The sequence below is a fragment of the Leptonychotes weddellii genome, chromosome 7 (assembly GCF_054177405.1).
Source record: "Leptonychotes weddellii isolate Sample4059 chromosome 7, ASM5417740v2, whole genome shotgun sequence".
Lineage (NCBI taxonomy): Eukaryota > Metazoa > Chordata > Mammalia > Carnivora > Phocidae > Leptonychotes > Leptonychotes weddellii.
Genome location: NC_138375.1, coordinates 104617011 through 104638412, shown reverse-complemented (window position 1 = coordinate 104638412; position 21402 = coordinate 104617011). Strand labels below are relative to the sequence as shown.

At 37.7% G+C, this 21402-nt stretch overlaps 1 protein-coding gene across 1 annotated transcript in view; it reads right to left on the bottom strand.

Moving 5' to 3' along the window:
* Positions 1 to 5091, bottom strand: part of C7H5orf46 (chromosome 7 C5orf46 homolog) — a 17626-nt gene extending 12535 nt beyond the window's left edge. Inside the window, exon 1 of the mRNA XM_081826876.1 lies at positions 3533 to 5091. Within this exon, the coding sequence (XP_081683002.1) occupies positions 3533 to 3602 (70 nt within the window). The 5' untranslated portion in view covers positions 3603 to 5091. The remainder of the gene's footprint in view (positions 1 to 3532) is intronic.
* Positions 5092 to 21402: the final 16311 nt, after the last annotated feature.

The window sequence follows — 21402 nt, the reverse complement described above, 5'->3', positions numbered from 1 at the left end:
AAAAAAAAGAGAGGATGGAGTTCTAAATTCAGGCTTCTTACTCTTAACTCTTAGTCAAGTGCCTTTTGGAGTGAGGACTAAGGATCCAGAGAGTGAGGCTGGGGACATGCAAGGTCCCTTGGGGGGTTTTGGGTTTGCTTTGTAGTCTGTTCAAGAGATTAAAAGCAAGGGAAGAGTGTCAGCAGCTTCAAGTGGCCTCCGCCCTGGACTCTGGTGCCTGGATGAAGTGGGACCCTTATCTTTCAGTTTTATTGTAGCCTCACTGGTAGTGTTGCCAGATTTGGTAAATAAAAATATAGGATACCCAAATAAAGTTAAATGTCAGATAAACAACAAATACTTTTTTGTGTGTAAGAATGACCATGCAATATTTAGGTCATACTTAAACTAAAAAATTACTCATTGTTTATCTGAAATTCAAATTTAACTGGGTATCCTGTATTTCCTTTGCCAACCCCACCACAAGTTTTAACTCAAAAAGTCCCAACATCTATACCTTGTTCCCCATGACTCTGAATGAAGGAGATGTAACTAGCTTTTTGTGTGGAGGCTATCAAAAATTATGTTAGAAGCCTCGTATCTATATTATGTCCTAAAATGGAAACTCTTAGTCAAAAAATATGGCTTTCAAATCTGCAAGCATTTGTTGTTTACCAAACAACAACACAAGATTGGTTCCTTTAGCTGTTGGTGTTTTCATTCAGCAAGTATTTTTTGAGCCTACCATGATGTGCATAGCATATGCTAAGAGTTAAGGTATGAATGAACATATATAGACATGATCCTTACATGGAGTGCAGGGCCACCACAGTGACCAGAATTGCTGTGTTTTCATCACAGGAAGAAGGAAAGAGAATGGAAATTTGTGATGTGCCTGTTGAGCAGGTACTGGGATATTGTATTACTGGGATATTGATTAAAGCATGACATGCCTTAATTTTTATTTAGTTCAGTGAAGATATCACGGTTTTATAGAAAACAGGTGCTCAGAGAAATTAAATGACTCACCTAACATCACACCTCTAGAATCTGGCTGAGCCAAGGTTTGAGCCTAAATTGTTTTAACTCCACAGAGCACATTATTTACATGATATAGTACTATCTTCAAGCAGTTTTCCCCTGAAGACATTTACCAGGTACAAAACAGCAATTTCTTGCATGAAAAGTAAGTTCCTTTTTCCTATGTTGCTATATGCATACTTGCATAACAAGTTAATTTTACTGACCTTTTATTTTAATATGACACTAAATGCTAGCTTTTCATTATACAAAGAGCTCTGGTTTGGAATATGTGTGAAGATTGGATATTTGGCTCCAGCCCTTGGACCATAGCTATATTAAGAGGTTTTAGAGTATGGTGGACCATATGTTTTGGAGTCCTATATACCTGAGTTTGATTCCTGTCTTCAGCAAAAAAATCCACCATGTAACCTTGCATACAATACTTAACCACTCTTTTTCTCAGTTTCTTCATTGTGTTATTGTCAGTATTGAAAGATACTTTATATATCTTTCACATATATCATATATGTGTATATATATATGCATATATATGTATATACCCATATCTATATACATATATACCACTTATCACCGGGTCCAAGGTAAACCCACAATAAATGCTTGCTGCATTTGCTGCATTACTATGGATATATAACCATAATAATGGGTGCATATATATATATATAATAAAATATATTAATAGTAATAGTAACAAAATGATTCATAGTAGCTTCTTTCTCTTGTGCTTTAGGAGATTATGAAAATTGAAAAATGTGGTTAAAATATTAAGGCATTTGAAAATGTTGAAAAACAGAAAAATAAATAAAAATAATAAAAATTAAGGGAAGTCTGACATACTAGAAACAAATTAGCAAAGCTAATAGTTGAATATTTTTTCTTTTCAAATATAATATGGACTAGCCTTTATTTATATTAACTACTTGGTTGAGTTTTTCAGTAAATGTTACCATAAAGTTCAGGAAAAAAATACAGTACTGCTGGTATTTGTATAGTGTTTATAGTTTACGAAGTGATTACAAAGGCATAGTCATTTGACCTGGTGAAGTTGATTGTTACCGCATTTTACAGATGAAGAAACTGAGGTTCAAAGCAATGGACTGATTTAACCAGTTTCAGAGTTCGTGAGAGAGAGAGCTGGGGACTGCTCCTTAGAATATAAATCTCATCTTTCGCTTTACTGTAGCAATGACTCCGGATGTTGACGGTCACGGTGGTGTCTGAGGCCATCTCTGTGGCGGTTCCATTAGGGTACCTGCCTCTATGTTCTGCTGGTGCACAGTGGCTGGCTAATAGTGTTGAGTTCTGCCAGGTTACATTTAGAACATTTCAAAAGGCTCTGTTACTAAACTATTTGCACTGGCTGTTTTCTGACCTATCCTTCTGAATAAAGACAAGTCAAGAGCTCACCACCTTCTGCAGGCCAAAAATAAGTTAAGGGGAATCTTACAAGCTGTCTTGTGGTCCTCTATGTGCTTGGGACAGACACGAAAGAAGTAGGCGCTTAGTCATAATGGACAGAATCGAAGGACCTGGGGTTTCAGTCCCAGGTATGCCTCTTCTACCTGTGTCTTTGCCCAAGTGACTTTCCTTCTTGCAAGCTTTGTTTGTTAACCTGCTGAGAGGGAAATGATAAAACTTTGAATGTTTACTTAAGAGGATTATTATGAGACTCAAATGAGATAATACGTGATAACAGTAACAATTACTATTTACTGGGTGCTTATTAAGGACCGGACTTTTGTCTCTTGTTCAATTTTATTCAATTTTCATGATAACTTTATGAGAAAGTTAACTACTGATATTCCCTTTAACATGTGAGGCCCAGAGAGGTGAAATAACATGCCTGAAGTCATATTCCTGATCAGTGTAGAGCCAGGCCTAGGAGTCTTATTCCAGGGTATATATTCTTTTTTTTTTTTTTAATATATTTTTTAAAGATTTTATTTATTTATTTGACACACAGAGAGAGATAGTGAGAGAGAGAGAGAGATCACAAGCAGGGGGAGCGGCAGGCAGAGGGAGAGGGAGAAGCAGGCTCCCCGCAGAGCAAGGAGCCCCATGTGGGGCTCGATCCCAGGACTCTGGAATCATGATCTGAGCTGAAGGCAGCGGCTTAACCAACTGAGCCACCCAGGCGCCCCTCCAGGTATATATTCTTTACCTTTAAACATTATTAGTTAGAATCATCAAAAAATAAATCTCCCCCCCCCGCTGTCAAGAAATTTATAATATAATAGTGTCACTGTATTACATGAATATATAAGAAAAAAGATCATCCCGAACTTCATACACTCACTGAGGATAGAGGCTGTAACTGAAGCACGTTAGAATGAAAATCCTACTTTCTTTTTGTTAGATCTGCCTCTAGTCCCCTAGTCCAATGCTCTTTCTGCACTGCCCAAAGCCCCCTTTCCCTCTTTCCCCTTTATGTTCTGGATCAGTGCTGCTGCCTCCCTGGACTCCTGGCTGACTACTGCATATTGCATGAGCCGCATTCAGAAGCACTCACCGGCCTGGCAAGTCAGGATTAAGACGAGTAGTCCCAGGACAATTGTCAGCCGCAGCACTGAGACAGCCATGCCTGTAGCGCTGGGTATTGGTGCAGATCACCTGTTCAGATGCTCCCAGAGACTTGCTCCATTTATAAGGCATTTATAGGTGACATCATCTGCTATGGAATTTAGGTTGTTGCACAAGATATCTGCACAGCTTGTGCTTGGATTTCTATAATGAACCCTGCCCTATCTTTTAAACCAGAAGTTTTTCATATAGGGAAAGAAAAACCCTGTCAGTGTTTCTAATGTGTATTTTATAAAGAGCACTGGAGTAGCTCTTTACAGGTAGTTACAGTGCCAGCATTGATTATCCGATGGCTCTCAGGCAGAATGACTATGCAGGGCCAAGGAACAGGCAACAAATCAGATTGGTGAGGTGTGCCTACTCTCCTCCCTGTGTACTCTGCTTGTTTTTCCATGCTCTGAACTAATTACTTGTCCCCACGTGGGCATGCCCATTCACACCCTCATGCCCTTAGCTCATGCTCTTTATTTGTCCCGGGATATCCTCCCCATCATCTCCCCTAAGAACATTCCTCCTATTCCTCAGGCTCAAGTTCAAATGCCCCCTTCCCTGTGAAAGCTTCATGATGATGATTCCACCCCACTCCAGACAACTGCTCTATCGTCTGCCTTCTGGAACCCTGACATATTATTTGAGAATGAAGTTCTTGACGAGCTCTCTTCTTCTTTAGCCCATGAATCTCTTAAGGGCAGAGTGTTTTATTCACTACTGAATCTTCAGGGAGCTTCGTATGGCTCTTCTAATTGTTCTCAGCTTTGACTTCGCGTCCTTGGGAAGCTTGTTCTGGTTCTTCCTGGTAGAGGTAGATGCTCTGCTATGTGCCTGATAGGTGTGTGTCTAAATGTCTCCGCCAATATGCTGTAGGTTCCTTCAGGGCAAGACTGTCTTTTTCAGAGTTGAATACATGTTACTCAAGGCATATAGCAAATATTTAAAAAAGTAAAGAAAAATAAATTTTTGCACTCTGTAAAAAAGAATATTGGGGTTGAGATGCTGCTATGTATCTCAGGTATAAAATATATTTCCTCTTGAATACAGACACTCGGGATAAAATTTAATTCAAGTCTATATGATATTGGTTATCCTGATAACTGCTATAAATTTAGTTAATTAGGATGAGGCTTTAGTTCCTAAACTTACAGATTGACCAAAACATATACACTGTGAGTATCAGAGGGCCCTATTGTATTAATTGAGATATGGAAACAGGAGGCTTGTCTGGTGTCGCAGAGCCAGGACATGGCTCTCTAACTCAGGTTAGTACTTCTCTGTAGACACCAGGCTGCACTTGAAAGCAATCAAGCAGCTCTGCTTGGACCCTTCCAGGTCTTTTCTCCCACTCCAACCTATTTTCTTCTTCTTCTTCTTCCTCCTCCGCTTCTTCCTCCTCCTCCTCTTCTTCCTCCTTCTTCTTCTTCTTCTTCTTCTTCCTCTTCCTCTTCTTCTTCTGCTTCTTCTTCTTCTTCTTCCTCTTCCTCTTCTTCTTCTTCTGCTTCTTCTTTCTTCTTCCCCTTCCCCATCCCCTTCTCCTTCTTCCTCTTCCTCTTCTTCCTCTGCTTCTGCTTCTGCTTCTTTAAGAGAGAGTTGGGGGGTGGGGAGGCAGAGGGAAAGAGAGAATCTTAAACAGTTTCCACACCCAGCACAGAGCACAACATGGGGCTTGATCTCAGAACCCTGAGATCATGACCTGCGCTGAAATCGTCAGACGCTTAACCAACTCAGCTACCCAGGCACCCCACCCAGGTGCCCCACTCCAAACTATCTTATTAAGAAGACCCCGATCCTGTTACTCCTATACAAAGTGTTGTGAGCTAGAGATAGTGGTCCATAGTAGGAAGCTTTCAATGAGTTAGATTTATGCCATCAGGGTCACTGCTTAGGAGAGCACTGTGCTTGTCCAGTGGTCTTAGGGGGAAAATAACACTCAAGCTTCCTCTTTTAGCCATGCTGTGGTCCCTGATATGTGGCTGTATTTGCATGGGAAAGGCTAACAATACCTTCTGCTTTGTACAAGCTTTGAGCCCTCAGGGGGCTCTAATTCACCATAAGAACACTGTACAGGCAAGCAAAGACTCTAATATTGCAACCTGGAAGAGAGGCCTACTGTTCTCAAGGATACCAGCTAAATGGGGCATGCAGACAAGTTCCTGAATCAGCTTTCATTGGTCTGGTATCAAGGAAAAAACACCACACTGAGGGGGCAGGATAGCTGGATGCTATTCCGGTCAGTACCACTGACTCATTGTATGACCCTGATTAAATACTCTCTGGGCCTGATGCTCAGTTTTCTGTGTTCGCTGTATTTTTATCTCTTCTTTTCTGTTGGTTTATTCCTTTTAGTTTCAGATTTCAGTTAAAATGCCTCTTTTCTGAGGAAAACTGTGACTCTCTAATGTAACTCAGATCCCTCTATTGTAATCTTTTGTATACTCTGTGTTCTTCTTTCTTAGCATTTAAATATTATTTTTTGTTTCATTATTTAAGTGTCTCTTCCCAGAGATGTTAAAATCCAGGATGGAAGGACTCTGGTCTATGTTGTTCACTGAGACAGCTCTGGTTTCCAGAATAGTGTATGTAGAAGATACCCAAAAAATACATACCAAATAAATGAATAATTTATCATCTGTGAAACTGGGACATATTATAATTTTCTGCCTATTTGTCTGCAGTATTTAAGGATATGAGAGATAACAGATAAAATACCTGATAAGCTGTAAAGAATCTTATTTATTTGTTTTCCCAGTTTTATTGAGATATACTTCACATACATCACTATATCAGTTCAAGGCATATAGCATGATGTTTTGATTTACATATATTGTGAAATGATTACTGCAATAGGTTTAGCTGACATCCATCTTCTCATGTAGATACAATATAAAGAAAGGAAAAAGGAAAAATATTTTATCCTTGTGATAACTCATAGGATTTATTAACAACTTTCCTATGTTGGTTTTTTTATTGTTGTTTTTTAAATTCCACATGTAAGTGAGATCACACGATATTTATCTTCATCTGTCTGACTTATTTGACTTAGCATAATGCCTTCAAGGTCCAACCGTGTTGTTACAAGTGGTAGGATTTCCTTGTGTTTTTTTTATGGCTTAATAATATTCCACTGTGTGTGTGTGTGTGTAAGACGATCTCTTTATTCATTCATCCACTGATGGCCAGTTAGGTTGTTTCTATGTCTTGGCTATTGTAAATAAGGAGCCTATAATGTGTGCCATATTAATAGCAGTTTAGAAGATGTGACTTATACTCCACCGGCATAAGCAAATGAATTTGCCTTTAGGTAGAGGAGAAACTGAAGTTATGAAAGATGGTTTCTCCAAGCTGGGAAGACAAAGATAAGGTCCTTCTCTTGGAATGCCATTCTAGTGTGGTAAGAAGATATGAGAATGAAAGGAATATGGAACTCTTTAATTCCTATGGACATTTCCATGCATAAATGACAGTTATCAGGGTTCTTAATACAGGAAAGAATTGCAATCTCGGTTGGAAATCTCACAGAAGGATTTTGATGTATGTGTTATTGGTTAAGCATGGGCTTTGGGATCAGACAGAAGTTTCAGATTTGCCACTTAATAAGTTGTTTGACCTTGTCACCTTAGAAATATTTCCTAATCTCTTTATGCTTTGAATCCAATATTTACAAAATAGGAATAATGATATCTCTCAGGGTTGTTACAAGTATTTGATGAGAAAATATAGGCATACAGTTAGCACAGTGCCTTGAGCATGCTAAGTAAAAAATAAGTGGTAGACTAATCATTCTATTCTATTCCATTCCATTCTACCCTACCCTATCCTATTATTCTACCCTGTCCTATCCTATTCTGTTCTGTCCTATGCTCTTCTCTTCTGTCTTATCCTATCCTGTTCTACCTTGGGTTGTCCCAGAGGATGGAGTGACAGTTAGCCATGTAAGCAGCATTAGGGCTAATAATAGTAATAGGCTAATGTGGATAACTCTGTCCAGGTATCATACTAGATGCAACATATCGGTGAAGCTGGTGGGAGGCTGCTGTTATTATTCTAATTTATATAAGGAATTCAAGCTTGGAGAAATTAAATAATTTGTCCAGGCTTACAAATCATGTGTGAGCCACAATAAGGAATTAACTCAAGGATGTGTGATTTCAAAGTTTGCACTCCTAACTATTATATTATGTTGCATTGGCATGTGCTCAGGGCTACTACTGACAAAGAGCCTGGGTCAAACAAGGAAGCTTGCACTCACTAGCCTGCTTGCTTACAGATCCATCTGTGTCTGCTTTGTTTTTCCCATTAGTCTGTAGGTTTCCCACTGATTCCTGGATGAAGATCTGACCCACCTTATTCACCTCTATTGTAGCTCAGCTTGATGTATCAGAAGTGCAGGATATGGAGTGTCTTAATCCTTGGCAGAAAGTAAACTGGAGATAGGGCTATAGAATAAAACACAAGATGTTCAATTAAATTTGAATATCAGATAAATACTGAATAATTTTTTCATATAAGTACATCCCAAATATTTCACAGGACAAACTTATACTAAAAATATTTGTTGTTCAGCTGAAATTTAAATTTAACTGAGTGTCCTATACTTGTATCTGCCCAATCTTGGCAACCCTACAGGGGTAGGCACTCGTCAGTGTTTTCTTGCATTTAACCCCAGATCAGAGAGGGAACGACAAGGATGAGGAAGTCAAATAAATGATTAAAAGTTAGTACATGAGAAGTGAAAATCACGTGTGGAAAGTGGAAGTCGGAGGTTATCGAGGGGCCTAGTTCCTCTTTAATGTCACATCAGGGACATATATTTCCCCTGTGTTCCTCATAAGCAAATCATTAGCCTCTCTCTTGTTTTTGGTTCACTCTAGCTAAAATTTTAGACCAGCTCTGGAAGGAATGAATGTGGCTTCAGGAAGGGCTCCCCAGGCCTTCGTGACCATGTGCTGAGGAGTGACCATAGTCTTTGTCACCTTTCTACATGTAGCTTCTGTCTTAGTCAATCCTTATGCCACTGATCAATTTATTAATTTCTTATTCAATGGACATTTATTGAGCTTGTGCTATTTGCCAGGTGTTCTGCTAGGCATGAGGGACAAGAAAATGTAAAACACTAGTCCCTGACCTCACCTTTGTTGAGGAGGCAAATATGTAACCAAATGATTATAATTTAAATATGAGACATGCTAAGGGAGCTATGAACAGATTCCTATGGGAGTGTATCATATAGTGGTTAACACTGTCTCAAGAGGCAATCATGGAGGTATCATTTGTTTGGGGCCTTGAAAAATGGGTCTATGGGTGTTCACTATGCAAGCAAGTTGTGGAGAAGACACTTCACGTGGGAGACATGACATCTACAAAAGCACAGAAGCATGGAAGAGCGTAACATGTTTCTAGGAATGAAACTTCAGACTCTTCAGTAGTATTAGAAGTGAACATTAAAATGAGCTAACTGAATCTTGAAGTTTGCTTTAATTAACAAACATGCCAAGAAGAAATAATAGAGAGAGAGGGAAGGAGGGAGAAGAGGAAACAGGATATTGGGAAGTGTAAGAAATCACAAATCACTAAGTATTAAAGTTCATAGTTAGTTTTTCCTCTGTTCTTATTTCCCTATTACAATCTCAGATAAGCACATGGCCATCCATCAATTTAAGAGTTAGAAATTCAAATTTCCTTTTTTTTTTTTTTAAGATTTTACTTATTCATTTGATAGAGAGAGAGAGGGAAAGCACATATGGGGGGGAGGGTCAGAGGAAGAAGCAGACTCCCCACTGAGCAGGGAGTCCCATGAGTGGCTCGATCCCAGGACCCTGAGATCATGAGCTGAGCTGAAGGCCAACATTTAACTTGACTTAGCCACCCAGGCACCCCTAGAAATGCAAATTTTCTTTAACTCTTTTTTCACTATGGAGCCCATTTGTTCACAAAGTCCTATCAATTTTCCTATTAAATAGCCTTCACATTTATCAAATTCTCTTCATTTCCACCATAAGTGTCATAGTTTGGGACTTTGTCTTGACTGTTGAAATAACAACTTGTCTTCCTGATGTACACCTCTCCTATCACCTCAACATTGCTGTCATTTTTATGTTTCTAAACATGATTATGTTAATATCCTCTGTCATTTCTCTTCTCTAATAATTTCCATGGCTCCTTACTGCTTGTGGATAAAGCCCTTCATAAATTATTTTCAATCAATAGTTTTACTTTATCTTAGTCATAGTATAGAATGAGTCTTAGAGCGCAGGTGTGCAGTCAGATGGCCTGGATTTCATTTCTGACTTCATAAGGACTAGTATTTACCTGGCAAGTACTGAAATGCTCACACAGATTGTTTATATCCAGTCCACTAAGGAGGATCAGTCTCTGTACCTTCATTATTTTATTATATAATTATTTATTATATAATATCTTTCCAGTTCCTAATAGTGACTAGAGAACTTTAGTTTTCCATCATGAATATGAAGATAACAAGTGTCAGCTTCATAAAATTTTTATGAGCCTAAATGAGATCATGCTATAAAGAGCTTAGCACAATGTGTGTCTAATACATGTTACTCTTTGCATTATAACCTCCCACCACTCTTGAATACAGCTTCCCCTCTTGCCTTACCAGGCATACCTCCAGAGTATTAGTTATTCCATCACTCCATTAATTTTACTTGGAATATCCAACTCCCACCAACTCATCCTTCAGAAAAACATTGTGACCACATCCCTGGCCTAATGCATGGCAAAATTAATCACTTCTGCTGTGGGCTCATTTGCACACACCTCTATTACAGTAAGCATTATTTTGAGTCCTAAGCTATTGTTTTATTTTTGACACCTTCATTAAATTATAGGCTCCTCAAGCATGAGCCGTACTTTATTTATCCTCAGATACTCTTTGCCTACAATCATGACTGGCAAGTAGACAGTGTTGAATAAATGCAGTGGATATTCAATGGATGTTAATTAGATGTGTGAATGGACAACTGGGGCTAGTGGCAGAGGATCCTAGATTCCCACTGAAATGAGAGCCAAAACTCAGGCCAGGAGATGAGGTATAAATAGAAAGGTACTTAAGAGTCCAGTGGATTTTGGGGCACCTGAGTGGCTCAGTGGTTGAGCGTCTGCCTTTGGCTCAGGTCATGATCCCAGGGTCCTGGGATCGAGCCCCACATCGGGCTCCCCGCTCCACGGGAAGCCTGCTTCTCCCTCTCCCACTCCCCCTGCTTGTGTTCCCTCTCTCGCTGTATATCTCTCTGTCAAATAAATAAATAAATAAATCTTTAAAAAAAAAAAAAAGAGTCCAGTGGATTTTGTTTTTCTAGCAGCTAGAGCTGTGGCCGAGGGTGGAGGCAACATTCCAGAATAGGTACTTACTTGGTCATGCCTCACTTTGGCACATGGGATAGAATGAAGGGGACTTTAAAAAAAATTAAGCATAAATTGATTACATGAAAATAGTAATTTTACCCTGAATTATGAAGAACCTACCATTAAATTCACAGTATAAATATTCCTATGTCAGTCATGTATAATTTAATTTATCCACACCAGATAAGAGTATAATAACACTTAAATCACAGGGTTTTTTGGGTATCAAATGAGGTAGTGAATACAGAATGATTTGAAAACTATAAATTGTCAAACTATAATTTGAAAATTATACATTGATGGAAAACTGATTGAGTCTGTTGAGTCAATAATAGAGATAAAATAGATCCATAAAAAATACTCATTTAATCCAAAAGTAGGTGAGGGGTGCCTGGGTGGTTCAGTCAGTTAAGCATCTGCCTTTGGCTCAAGTCATGATCCTGGCATGAGGTCAAGTCCTGCATCAGATTCCCTGCTCAGTGGGGAGTCAGCTTCTCCCTCCCCCTGCTCTTGCAGTCTTGTGCACTCTCTTTCCCTCTCTTTCTCTCCCCCTCTCAAGTAAATAAATAAAATCTTTTTTTAAAAAGTATGTGAAAAGGAGGGGAAAAGAAAGAATAGATGGAATTAAAAAAAAATCTAGCAACATTGTGGATTTTAATGCAATCATATCAATAATTACATTAAATGTAAACATTCTAAATACATCAATAATAAGGCAGAGATTGTCAGACTATACTGTATACAGAAACTTACCTTAAATATAAAGACATAGGTAAGAGTAAGTGAATGCAAAAATGTATATCATCAAACATTAATCAAAAGAAATTTGGGATTAAAAGAAACTAGAGATCAATCTACAGATTGATAGAACAAACATAGAGAATCAGGAAGGATACAGAGAACCTGAATACCACTATTAACCAGATTAACCTAAATTACATTATAAAATACTCTGCACCAAACAATGGAATACCCTTTTTTCTTTTGCAAAGGAAACATTGTTCAAGAAAGACTTTGCTGGATCATTAAATAAACCTTAATGCATTTAAAAAAATTGAAATAATACAAAATATATTTTTTACTGTAATGGAATCAAACTAGGAATCAAGTAATCAACTATGTCAAAAGTTTCCAAATATTTGGAAATTAAATTTAAAAGTCATATAATCCATGAGTCAAAGAGGATGTCCCAAGAGATACTGAAATATATTTTGAATTGGATAAAAATAAACATGAAAATTTGTGGGAGGCAGCTAATATAATGTTTAGCAGTAAATTTATAGCATTAAAGACTTGTACTAAAAGAGAAGGAAATCAATGAGCTCAGCATCCACCATAAGAAACTAAAAAACAAGAGCAAGTTAAACTCAAAACAAATAAAATAAATAACCTAATAAAGATAAGAGCATAAATCCATTAAGTTGAGAATAGAGAATAATTAATGAAGTAAGAATCTGACCCTTTGAAAAAATAATAAAGGTGATAAACAGCTGGGGCACCTGGGTGGCTCTGTTGGTTAAGTGTCTGCCTTTGGCTCTGGTCATGATCCCAGGGTCCTGGGATGGAGTCCTGCATTGGGCTCCCTGCTCAGCAGGGAGTCTGCTTCTCCATCTCTCTGCCCCTCCCCCCTGCTTGGGTTTTCTCTCTCTCTTTCTCTCTCTCTCACTCTCTCTCAAATAAATAATTAAAAACTTTTTTTGAAAAAGTGATAAACATCTGAATGGACTTGTCAATGAGAGGGAGATGGAAAAAGAGAGGGAAAGAGAAAAAGAAAGGCAGAGATAAATTGAAGACAAAAACTACAAATATCAGGACCCAGTTATTTAAGAATAATAAGGAATAATATGAACAGCTCTATGTCCATAGATGTGACAACTTAGATGAAATGGACATTCCTTGACACAAACGAAAGAAAGTCATTCAGAAAGAAATAGCTAATTTGAACAGTTCTGTATCTATTAAAGAATGAAATCCATATTTGAAAACTTTTCAATAGAGGAAACTCTAGGATAAGATAGTTTCACTAATGAATTCTATCAAACATTCAGGGAACTGATAATAATAGATCTACAGAAAACTCGTTTAGAATATAGAAGAGGAGGGACCAGTTCCCAACTAAATGTTTTAAAGGCTTTATTGAGATATAATTCACATACCATACAGTTCAACCATTTAAAATGTGCAGTTCAGTGTTCTTTAGTACATTCACAGAGTTGTTATAACCAATTTTATAGCTTTTTTCATTACTCCCCAAAAAACCCATCCCCATTATCAGCCACTCCTCACCTCTCCCTAATCCTCTTCTCCTCCAGCCCTAGGCAATCACTAATCTGCTTTTGATCTCTACAGATTTGCTTATTATGGACATTTCATGTAAATGTAATCATACAATATGTGGCCTTTTGTATCCAGCTTCTTTCACTTAGCATAATGTTTACAAGGTTAATTCATATGGTAGCATGCATCATACTTCATTCTTTTGTATTGCCAAATAATATTCCAACGTATGGACATACTGAATTTTGTTTAATAATTTATTAGTTAATAGGAATTTGGGTTGTTTCCACTAATTGGCTATTACAGATAATGCTGCTGTGAACATTCCCTTTATAAGTATTTGAATAAATATATGTTTTCATCATAGGAATGAAATTGCTGTGTCATATAACTCCAAGTTTAATCTCTTGAGAAACTGCCACTCTTCCAATACATCTACACCATTTTACATTCTCACTAGCAAGGTATGAGGGGTCCAGTTTCTCCATATCAGAACCAACCCTTTTTACTATGTCTTCTTAATTCTAATCATTCTAGTAGGTGTGAAGTGTTATCTAATTTTTTTCTTTTTTCTTTAAGATTTTATTTATTTATTTGACACAGAGAGAGAGAGAGAAAGAGAGAGAGAACACAAGCAGGGGGAGCAGCAGAGGGAGGGGGAGAAGCAGGCTCTCTGCTGATCAGGGAGCCCAATGTGGGGCTTGATCCCAGAACCCTGGGATCATGACCTGAGCCAAAGGAAGATGCTTAACTGACTGAGCCATCCAGGTGCCCCAAGTGTTATCTAATTTTGATTTTGATTTGGATTTCCCTAATAGCTAGTAATACTGAGCATCTTTCATTGTGCTTCTTGGCCATTTTATGAGACCAGCATTACTCAGCTACCACAATCAGAAAAAGAAAGTATCATACAAGAAAAATTACAGATCAATATCCCTTGGAAACATAAACATAAAACCCCCAAAGAAAGTACTAGCAGATCGAGTAATGCTTATACCTGGACTGCAAAGCTTTTCAATATTTGAAAATCAATAAATGCAGTTTACTATATGGCTAGCCAAAGAAGAAAAACTATATAATCATATCAATAAGTACAGAAATAATTAATAAAATTCAATATTCATTATATCCATATACCTCTCAGCAAAGTAAGAATAAAAAGGAAATTCTTCAACTTGAGAGTATCTAAAAAACCACCCACAGCTAACATCATGTTTAATGTTGAAAGATAAACGTTTTTTCACTGAAATCAGGAACAAGACAAAGATATCCTTTCTCACTATTCCTTTTCAGTATTGTACTAGAGGTCCTTACCAGGGCAATATGACAAGAAAAAGAAGTAAACAGCATACTGATTGGAAAGGGAGAAATAAAACTGTTTCTATTCACAGGAGACATGACTGTCTATGTAGAAAATCCCACATAAAATATTAAAGTGCGAGTAGAACTGATAAGTACATTTAAGAAGGTTGCAGGACACAAGGTTAACTTGCAAATATCAATTGCATGTCTCACTACTTGCAAAGCACAAATGGAAATTAAAATATGTCATTTCCAATAGCGCCCCAAAAAAAAATACTCAGGTATAAATCTAACAAAATATTACATGGTATGTATGCTGATAACTATACAATTTTGTTGAAAGAAATAAAAAATGACCAAAATAAACCAACAGATTTTTTTCATTGACTGGAATACTAAATGTTGCTAAGATGTCAATTGTTTCCAAAGTAATTTTATATAGAAATTGACAAAGTGATTTTAAAATATATATGGAAAGGCGAAGAACTAGAATAACTAAAATAATTTTGAGGGAAAAAAGAACAAAGTTTGAGGAGTCATTCTACCTGCTTTCAAGACTTCTATAAAGCTCATTAACTAAGACAGTATTGTATTGGAGAAAGGATAGACATGTTGGTGAAACAGACTAGAGTCTAGAAATATATTCACACTTATATGATCAACTGATTTTGAACAAAGGTACAAAGGTCATTCAATGCAGAAACAGTAGTCTTCTCAATATATGGTACTGAAACATTTGGACATCCATACTAAAAAAATAAATAAACTTTCTATACCTTATACAATATAGAAAAATTAATTCAAAATATGCCAGAGAATTACATGTAAAAATGTAAACTCTAAAATTTCTAGAAAAAATATAGAGAAAAAGTTTTGTGTCCTTGGGTTAGGTGAAGATTTCTTAGATATAACACCAACAACATGATCCCACATACACAAAAAGACACTTTGCTAAAAAGCAAAGACAAGCCAGACAGTAGGAGAAAACTCACATATCTATTAAAGGATTTATAGCCAGAATACATAAATTTTTCTCAAAACTAAGTGATAGGAAAATGACTTGATTAAAAGGAAAGGGCAAAAGATCTGAACATATATATTTCATCAATGTAGGTATGTGGTTGACAAACACATAAAAAGATATATTTTGCACCATTTGTCATCAGAGAAATACAAATTAAAAACCACAATGAGGTATCACTACCCACTTATCTGAATCACTAAAATTAAAAAAGAAAAAACCAAAACTGATCATAGTAACTGCTAGATAGTATACAGATAAACTAGAACTCTCATGGATTGCTGGAGGAAATGTAAAATGGGAAAACAGTTTGGCAGTTTTGTATAAAATTAAATATATCCTTAACCATATGACCCAGCAGTCTTCTAGGTATATAATCAAGTGAAATAAATGTTTATGTTCAGAGAAAAAACATACATGCCAGTTTATAGTGGCTTTACTGGTAATAGCCCCAAAATGGAAATAATTCTAATGTTCTTGAACTGCTGAATGGATAAACAAATGTGGTGCATCCACATAAAGAAGTACTACTTATCAAGCTCATTACAAAGCTGTAATCATCAAGACAGTATGGTATTGGCACAAAAACAGACACATAGATCAATGGAACAGAATAGAGAACCCAGAAATGGACCCTCAACTCTATGGTCAACTAACCTTCGACAAAGCAGGAAAGAATGTCCAATGGAAAAAAGACAGTCTCTTCAACAAATGGTGTTGGGAAAATTGGACAGCCACATGCAGAAGATTGAAACTGGACCATTTCCTTACACCATACACTAAAATAGACTCAAAATGGTTGAAAGACTTAAATGCGAGACAGGAATCCATCAAAATCCTAGAGGAGAACATAAGCATCAACCTCTTCAACCTCGGCTGCAGCAACTTCTTGTGAGACATGTCTCCAAAGGCAAGGGAAGCAAGGACAAAAATGAACTATTGGGACTTCATCAAGATAAAAAGCTTTTGCACAGCAAAAGAAACAGTCAACAAAACCAAAAGACAACCGACAGAAAGGGAGAAGATATTTACAAATGACATATCAGATAAAGGACTAGTATCCAAAATCTATAAAGAACTTATCAAACTCAACACCCAAACAACAAATAATCCAATCAAGAAATGGACAGAAGACATGAGCAGACATTTCTGCAAAGAAGACATATAAATGGCCAACAGACACATGAAAAATGCTCCACATTCCTTGGCATCAGGGAAATACAAATCAAAACCACAATGAGGGGCGCCTGGGTGGCTCAGTCGTTAAGCGTCTGCCTTCGGCTCAGGTCATGATCCCAGGGTCCTGGGATCGAGCCCCGCATCAGGCTCCCTGCTCAGCAGGAAGCCTGCTTCTCCCTCTCCCACTCCCCCTGCTTGTGTTCCCTCTCTTGCTGTGTCTCTCTGTCAAATAAATAAATAAAATCTTTAAAAAAAAAAAAACAAAAAAAAAAACCCCACAATGAGATGCCACCTCACACCAGTTAGAATGGCTAGAATTAACAAGTCAGGAAATGACAGATGTTGGCGAGGATGCAGATAAAGGGGAACCCTCCTACACTGTTGGTGGGAATGCAAGCTGGTGCAGCCACTTTGGAAAACAATATGAAGCTTCCTCAAAAAGTTGAAAATAGAGCTACCCTATGACCCAGCAATTGCACCACTGGGTATTTACCCCAAAGATACAAATGTAGTGATCCAAAGGGGCACGTGCACCCCAATGTTTATAGCAGCAATGTCCACAATAGCCAAACTATGGAAAGAGTCCAGATGTCCATCAACAAATGAATGGATAAAGAAGAGGTGGTATATATATATACACAATGGAATCCTATTCAGCCATCAAAAAATTGAAATCTTGCCATTTGCAATGACATGGATGGAACTAGAAGGCATTATGCTAAGCGAAATAAGTCATTCAGAGAAAGACAATAATCATATGATCTCACTGACATGTGGAATTTAAGAAACAAAACAGAGGCTCATTGGGGAAGAGAGGAAAAAATAAAACAAGATGAAACCAGAGAGGGAGACAAACCATAAGAGACTTGATCATAAGAAACAAACTGAGGGTCGCTGGAGGGGAGGGGAGTGGAAGGATGGGGTAACTGGGTAATGGACATTAAGGAGGGCATGTGATGTAATGAGCACTGGGTATTATATAAGACTGATGAATCACAGACCTATACCTCTGAGACCAATAATACATTATATGTTAATTAATTGAATTAAAATAGTTTAAAAAAGAAGTACTACTTAGTATTAATAGGATCAAACTCCTGATACATGCAACAGCATGGATTAATTTCCAAATTATTATTATTATTATTATTATCATCAATTTTATTATTTAAGTAGGATCCATGCCCAGTGCAGAGCCCAACACGGGGCTTGAATTCATGACCCTGAGATCAAGACCTGAGTTGAGCTCAAGTCAGATGCTTAATGGACTGAGCCACCCAGGTGCTCCTCAAACACATTATTCTAAGTGAAACTCAAAATGCTGCATACTATTTCTAATTTTATTTATATGATGTTCTGAAAAAGGAAAAAATCTAGGGACAGGAGACAGATATGTGCATTGAACAGGGAGGGAAGGGCTTCCTGTAAATGGGTCTGAGGGAATTGTTCAGGATGATGGACACTTTATGCAATAAATATGCTTATATCATAAAATTTTCTATTTGGCAAAAGACACAGAACTTGATATTTAAAAAGGTAAATTTAATATGATTTCACTCATGTGCAATTTAAGAAATGAAACAAATGAGCAAAGGGGAAAAATGGTGAGGAGGGCAAACCAAGAAAGAGACTCTTATCAATAGAGAACAAATTGATGGTCACCAGAGGGAGGTGGATGGGAGGACAGGTGAAATAGGTGATGGGGATTAAGGAGTGCATTTGTTGGGGTGAGCACTGGGTGTTGTAGGGAAGTGTTGAATCACTATATCGTATACCTGAGACTAATATAATACTGTATGTTAACTGGATTTAAATTAAAACTTAAAAAAATAAAAATGGTAAATTTAAATTGCATGTAAATTATACCTTAGTATCTTAGTACATGTAAATTATAACCTAATAAGGGAAAATAAAAATAATTATAATAGCCTTCTGGATGAAAAATAATTGTAATAGTCTTGTAGTCAGAGTGGTTAGAATGTATAGTGAACTGGTGACTGACATTTATATTCCAGCTCTGCAACTAACTTGCTGGGTGACCTTGGGCACTTGTTTTTTTCCCTTCCAGGGCCCAAATGTCTCCATTTTTCCAATGAGATTGTTGAATGGAACAATGACTAGAATGCCTCTAGCCTTGGCACTCTGTGATGACTAAAGAGGTAGTCTCACTGGTTGCTTTTGTATTCCCTCCATCTTTGAGACCAGGTGCTTTAGCTGAGGTCTGGGCTAGGCCTGTGTTCTGTCTGAGGCATTACCATATACAACAGGCAGGTGTGTGTTGTGGATGTCTAGGGCTGGACTTAGTGTGGCCACCACCCTTTATCCTTCATACCCTTCCTTCAGCAGACTTTTTATGGATGAGCTGTGAATAGCTGCCATCAACAGCTACCTAGACCTTTAGGATAAACAAAAGAAAACATCTGTCTTGCACACTGATAGGCATCCTGCCCTCCACTCTCTTGAATGAGTAGCTCAATACTGTTTAGTAAGAATAATTCTCATTCCTAAGGCCCTCTCCCATGTGAGAACTCATGCATTCCTCATAATTACCCTACTTGAAATGTAGGTCAGGGTGGGTATAATTATCCTCATTTTGTACATTGTTAAAAACAAAGCAAAACAAACTAGCAGCAACAATGAGAAAATAAACTAAGGTGTGGGCATTTTAATTCCCTAATCTAATATCACTCTACTGGTAAGGGGCCAAGACTGGACTTGAACTTAATTCTATCTGATATGAAAACCAGTGATAAGAATGCATTTTACTGGGTTCCAGTCTGAAATACAGGAACCCAGTTATTTCTCCTATACTTAATTATCCATTCCTACATTTACTCATTTATCAACAAATACTTTCTGACCTTGGAAAGAGGAGACTTTACATGAGATATGGGCCTGGAAGTCATCACTGAAAGATAAAGCCATGGGAATAGATGGGATAATTCAAGGATAGAGGGGAGATTAGAAGAGAAGAGCACTTCACCAGATGCTTAAGGAACATCCAAATTTAAAGGCCCCACAAAGCTAGAAGGCCCTAGAGGAGAAGTTTAGAAAAAGCTATCAGAAGGGCAGAAGGAAAAAAGAGGATATTTAGATGCTGTGTAAACCAAGGGAAGAAAGGCTTTATGAAAGGGAGAGCTGTCTTTGTTGGATACTGCTCAGAGATAGGGTTATGATGTTTCATTAATCCCATGGCAAGGAGCCTTTGGTCACTTGCAGGAGGAGTGCTCATATAGCAGTGGTGATAATACCTCACTGTCTGTTGTTAGAGGGTCAAGAAAGTCGATTCCATGCATCTCTCTCAGGGCTGGTTTCTTTATCTGTGAAACATCTATCCACAGCCTTCTCTATTTCAGAAAGATATGAAATGCAAAGAACCTTAATATAAGGCAGAATATGATCATTATAATCCTCATGTACAGAGGAGTAAGGGAGAAATCATATTCTGTTCTTGCTAGTTTTGCTGCTTCCATCTTAAATGTCCTGTTAAATTCATCACTGCATATTATAAAACTATTTAAAATTCAAAGTCTCATGTGATTGAGAAGGCCAAAATTATTCTCAAAGGTCTCATTCAATTCACCAGCTGATTAGAGCTTCATTCTTTTTTTTTTTTAAGATTTTATTTATTTATTTATTTATTTATTTATTTAGAGAGACAGAGCTTGAGCAGGGGGAGGTGCAGAAGGAGAGAGAGAATCTCAAGCAGGCTCTGTGCCAAGGATGGAGCACAATGCAGGGCTTGATCTCAGGACCTCGAGATCATGACCTGAGCCAAAACTGAGTCGGGCACTCAACTGACTAAGCCACCCAGGCACCCCTCATTCTATTGTTCAGATTTTATGATTACACTTCTGAAGATGGGCAGTCTGCTACCTCTTGGGACAACATAGTGGATACTGCATAGCATAGACTCTGAAATCAGACAGAACTCAGTTTGGATGCTACTCAGTCAATTATATCTTGGGCAAGTTATTTGAACTCTCAAAACTTCCGTTTCTTATCTGTAAAATGGAGATTATAATACCTAACTCTCAGACTCATTAAGAGACTCAAATGTAATGATGCATGGAGAGCAAATAGCACAGCCTCTGGCACAGAGAATATATTTTAAAAAAGAGATGGGTAACTCAGTCAGTTAAGCCTCTGACTCTTGATTTAGGCTCACTTTGTGATCTCAGGGTTGTGAGATCGAGCCTTGTCTCGCTCTCTCTCAAAAAAAAAAAAAAGCAACAATGATGAAGAGGGGCTTTAAAAACATGGCCTTTAAGCAAAGTTTGAAGAACTTGAGATGTTCACCATAGAAGAGCTATTTAATGGGAAATGAGGAAAAGCATAATGAGAAAGTTGCAGCAAATCAGTGGAACACATAAACCGAGGTTGGTTGTATTAAAAAGCAGAGGAAGCAGAAGAGGAGCAAGATGGCAGAGGAGAAGGAGACCTGGATTTCATCTGGTCCCAGGAATTCAGCTAGATAGGTATCAAACCATTCTGAACACCTACAAACTCAACAGAAGATCGAAGAAAAGAATAGCAGCAACTCTCTGAACAGAAAAGCGACCACTTTCTGGAAGGTAGGACGTGGGGAGAAGTGAATCCAAGGCTATATTTGGGAAGACAGACCATGGGGGGAGGGAGCCAGCTACCAGCAAGTGATA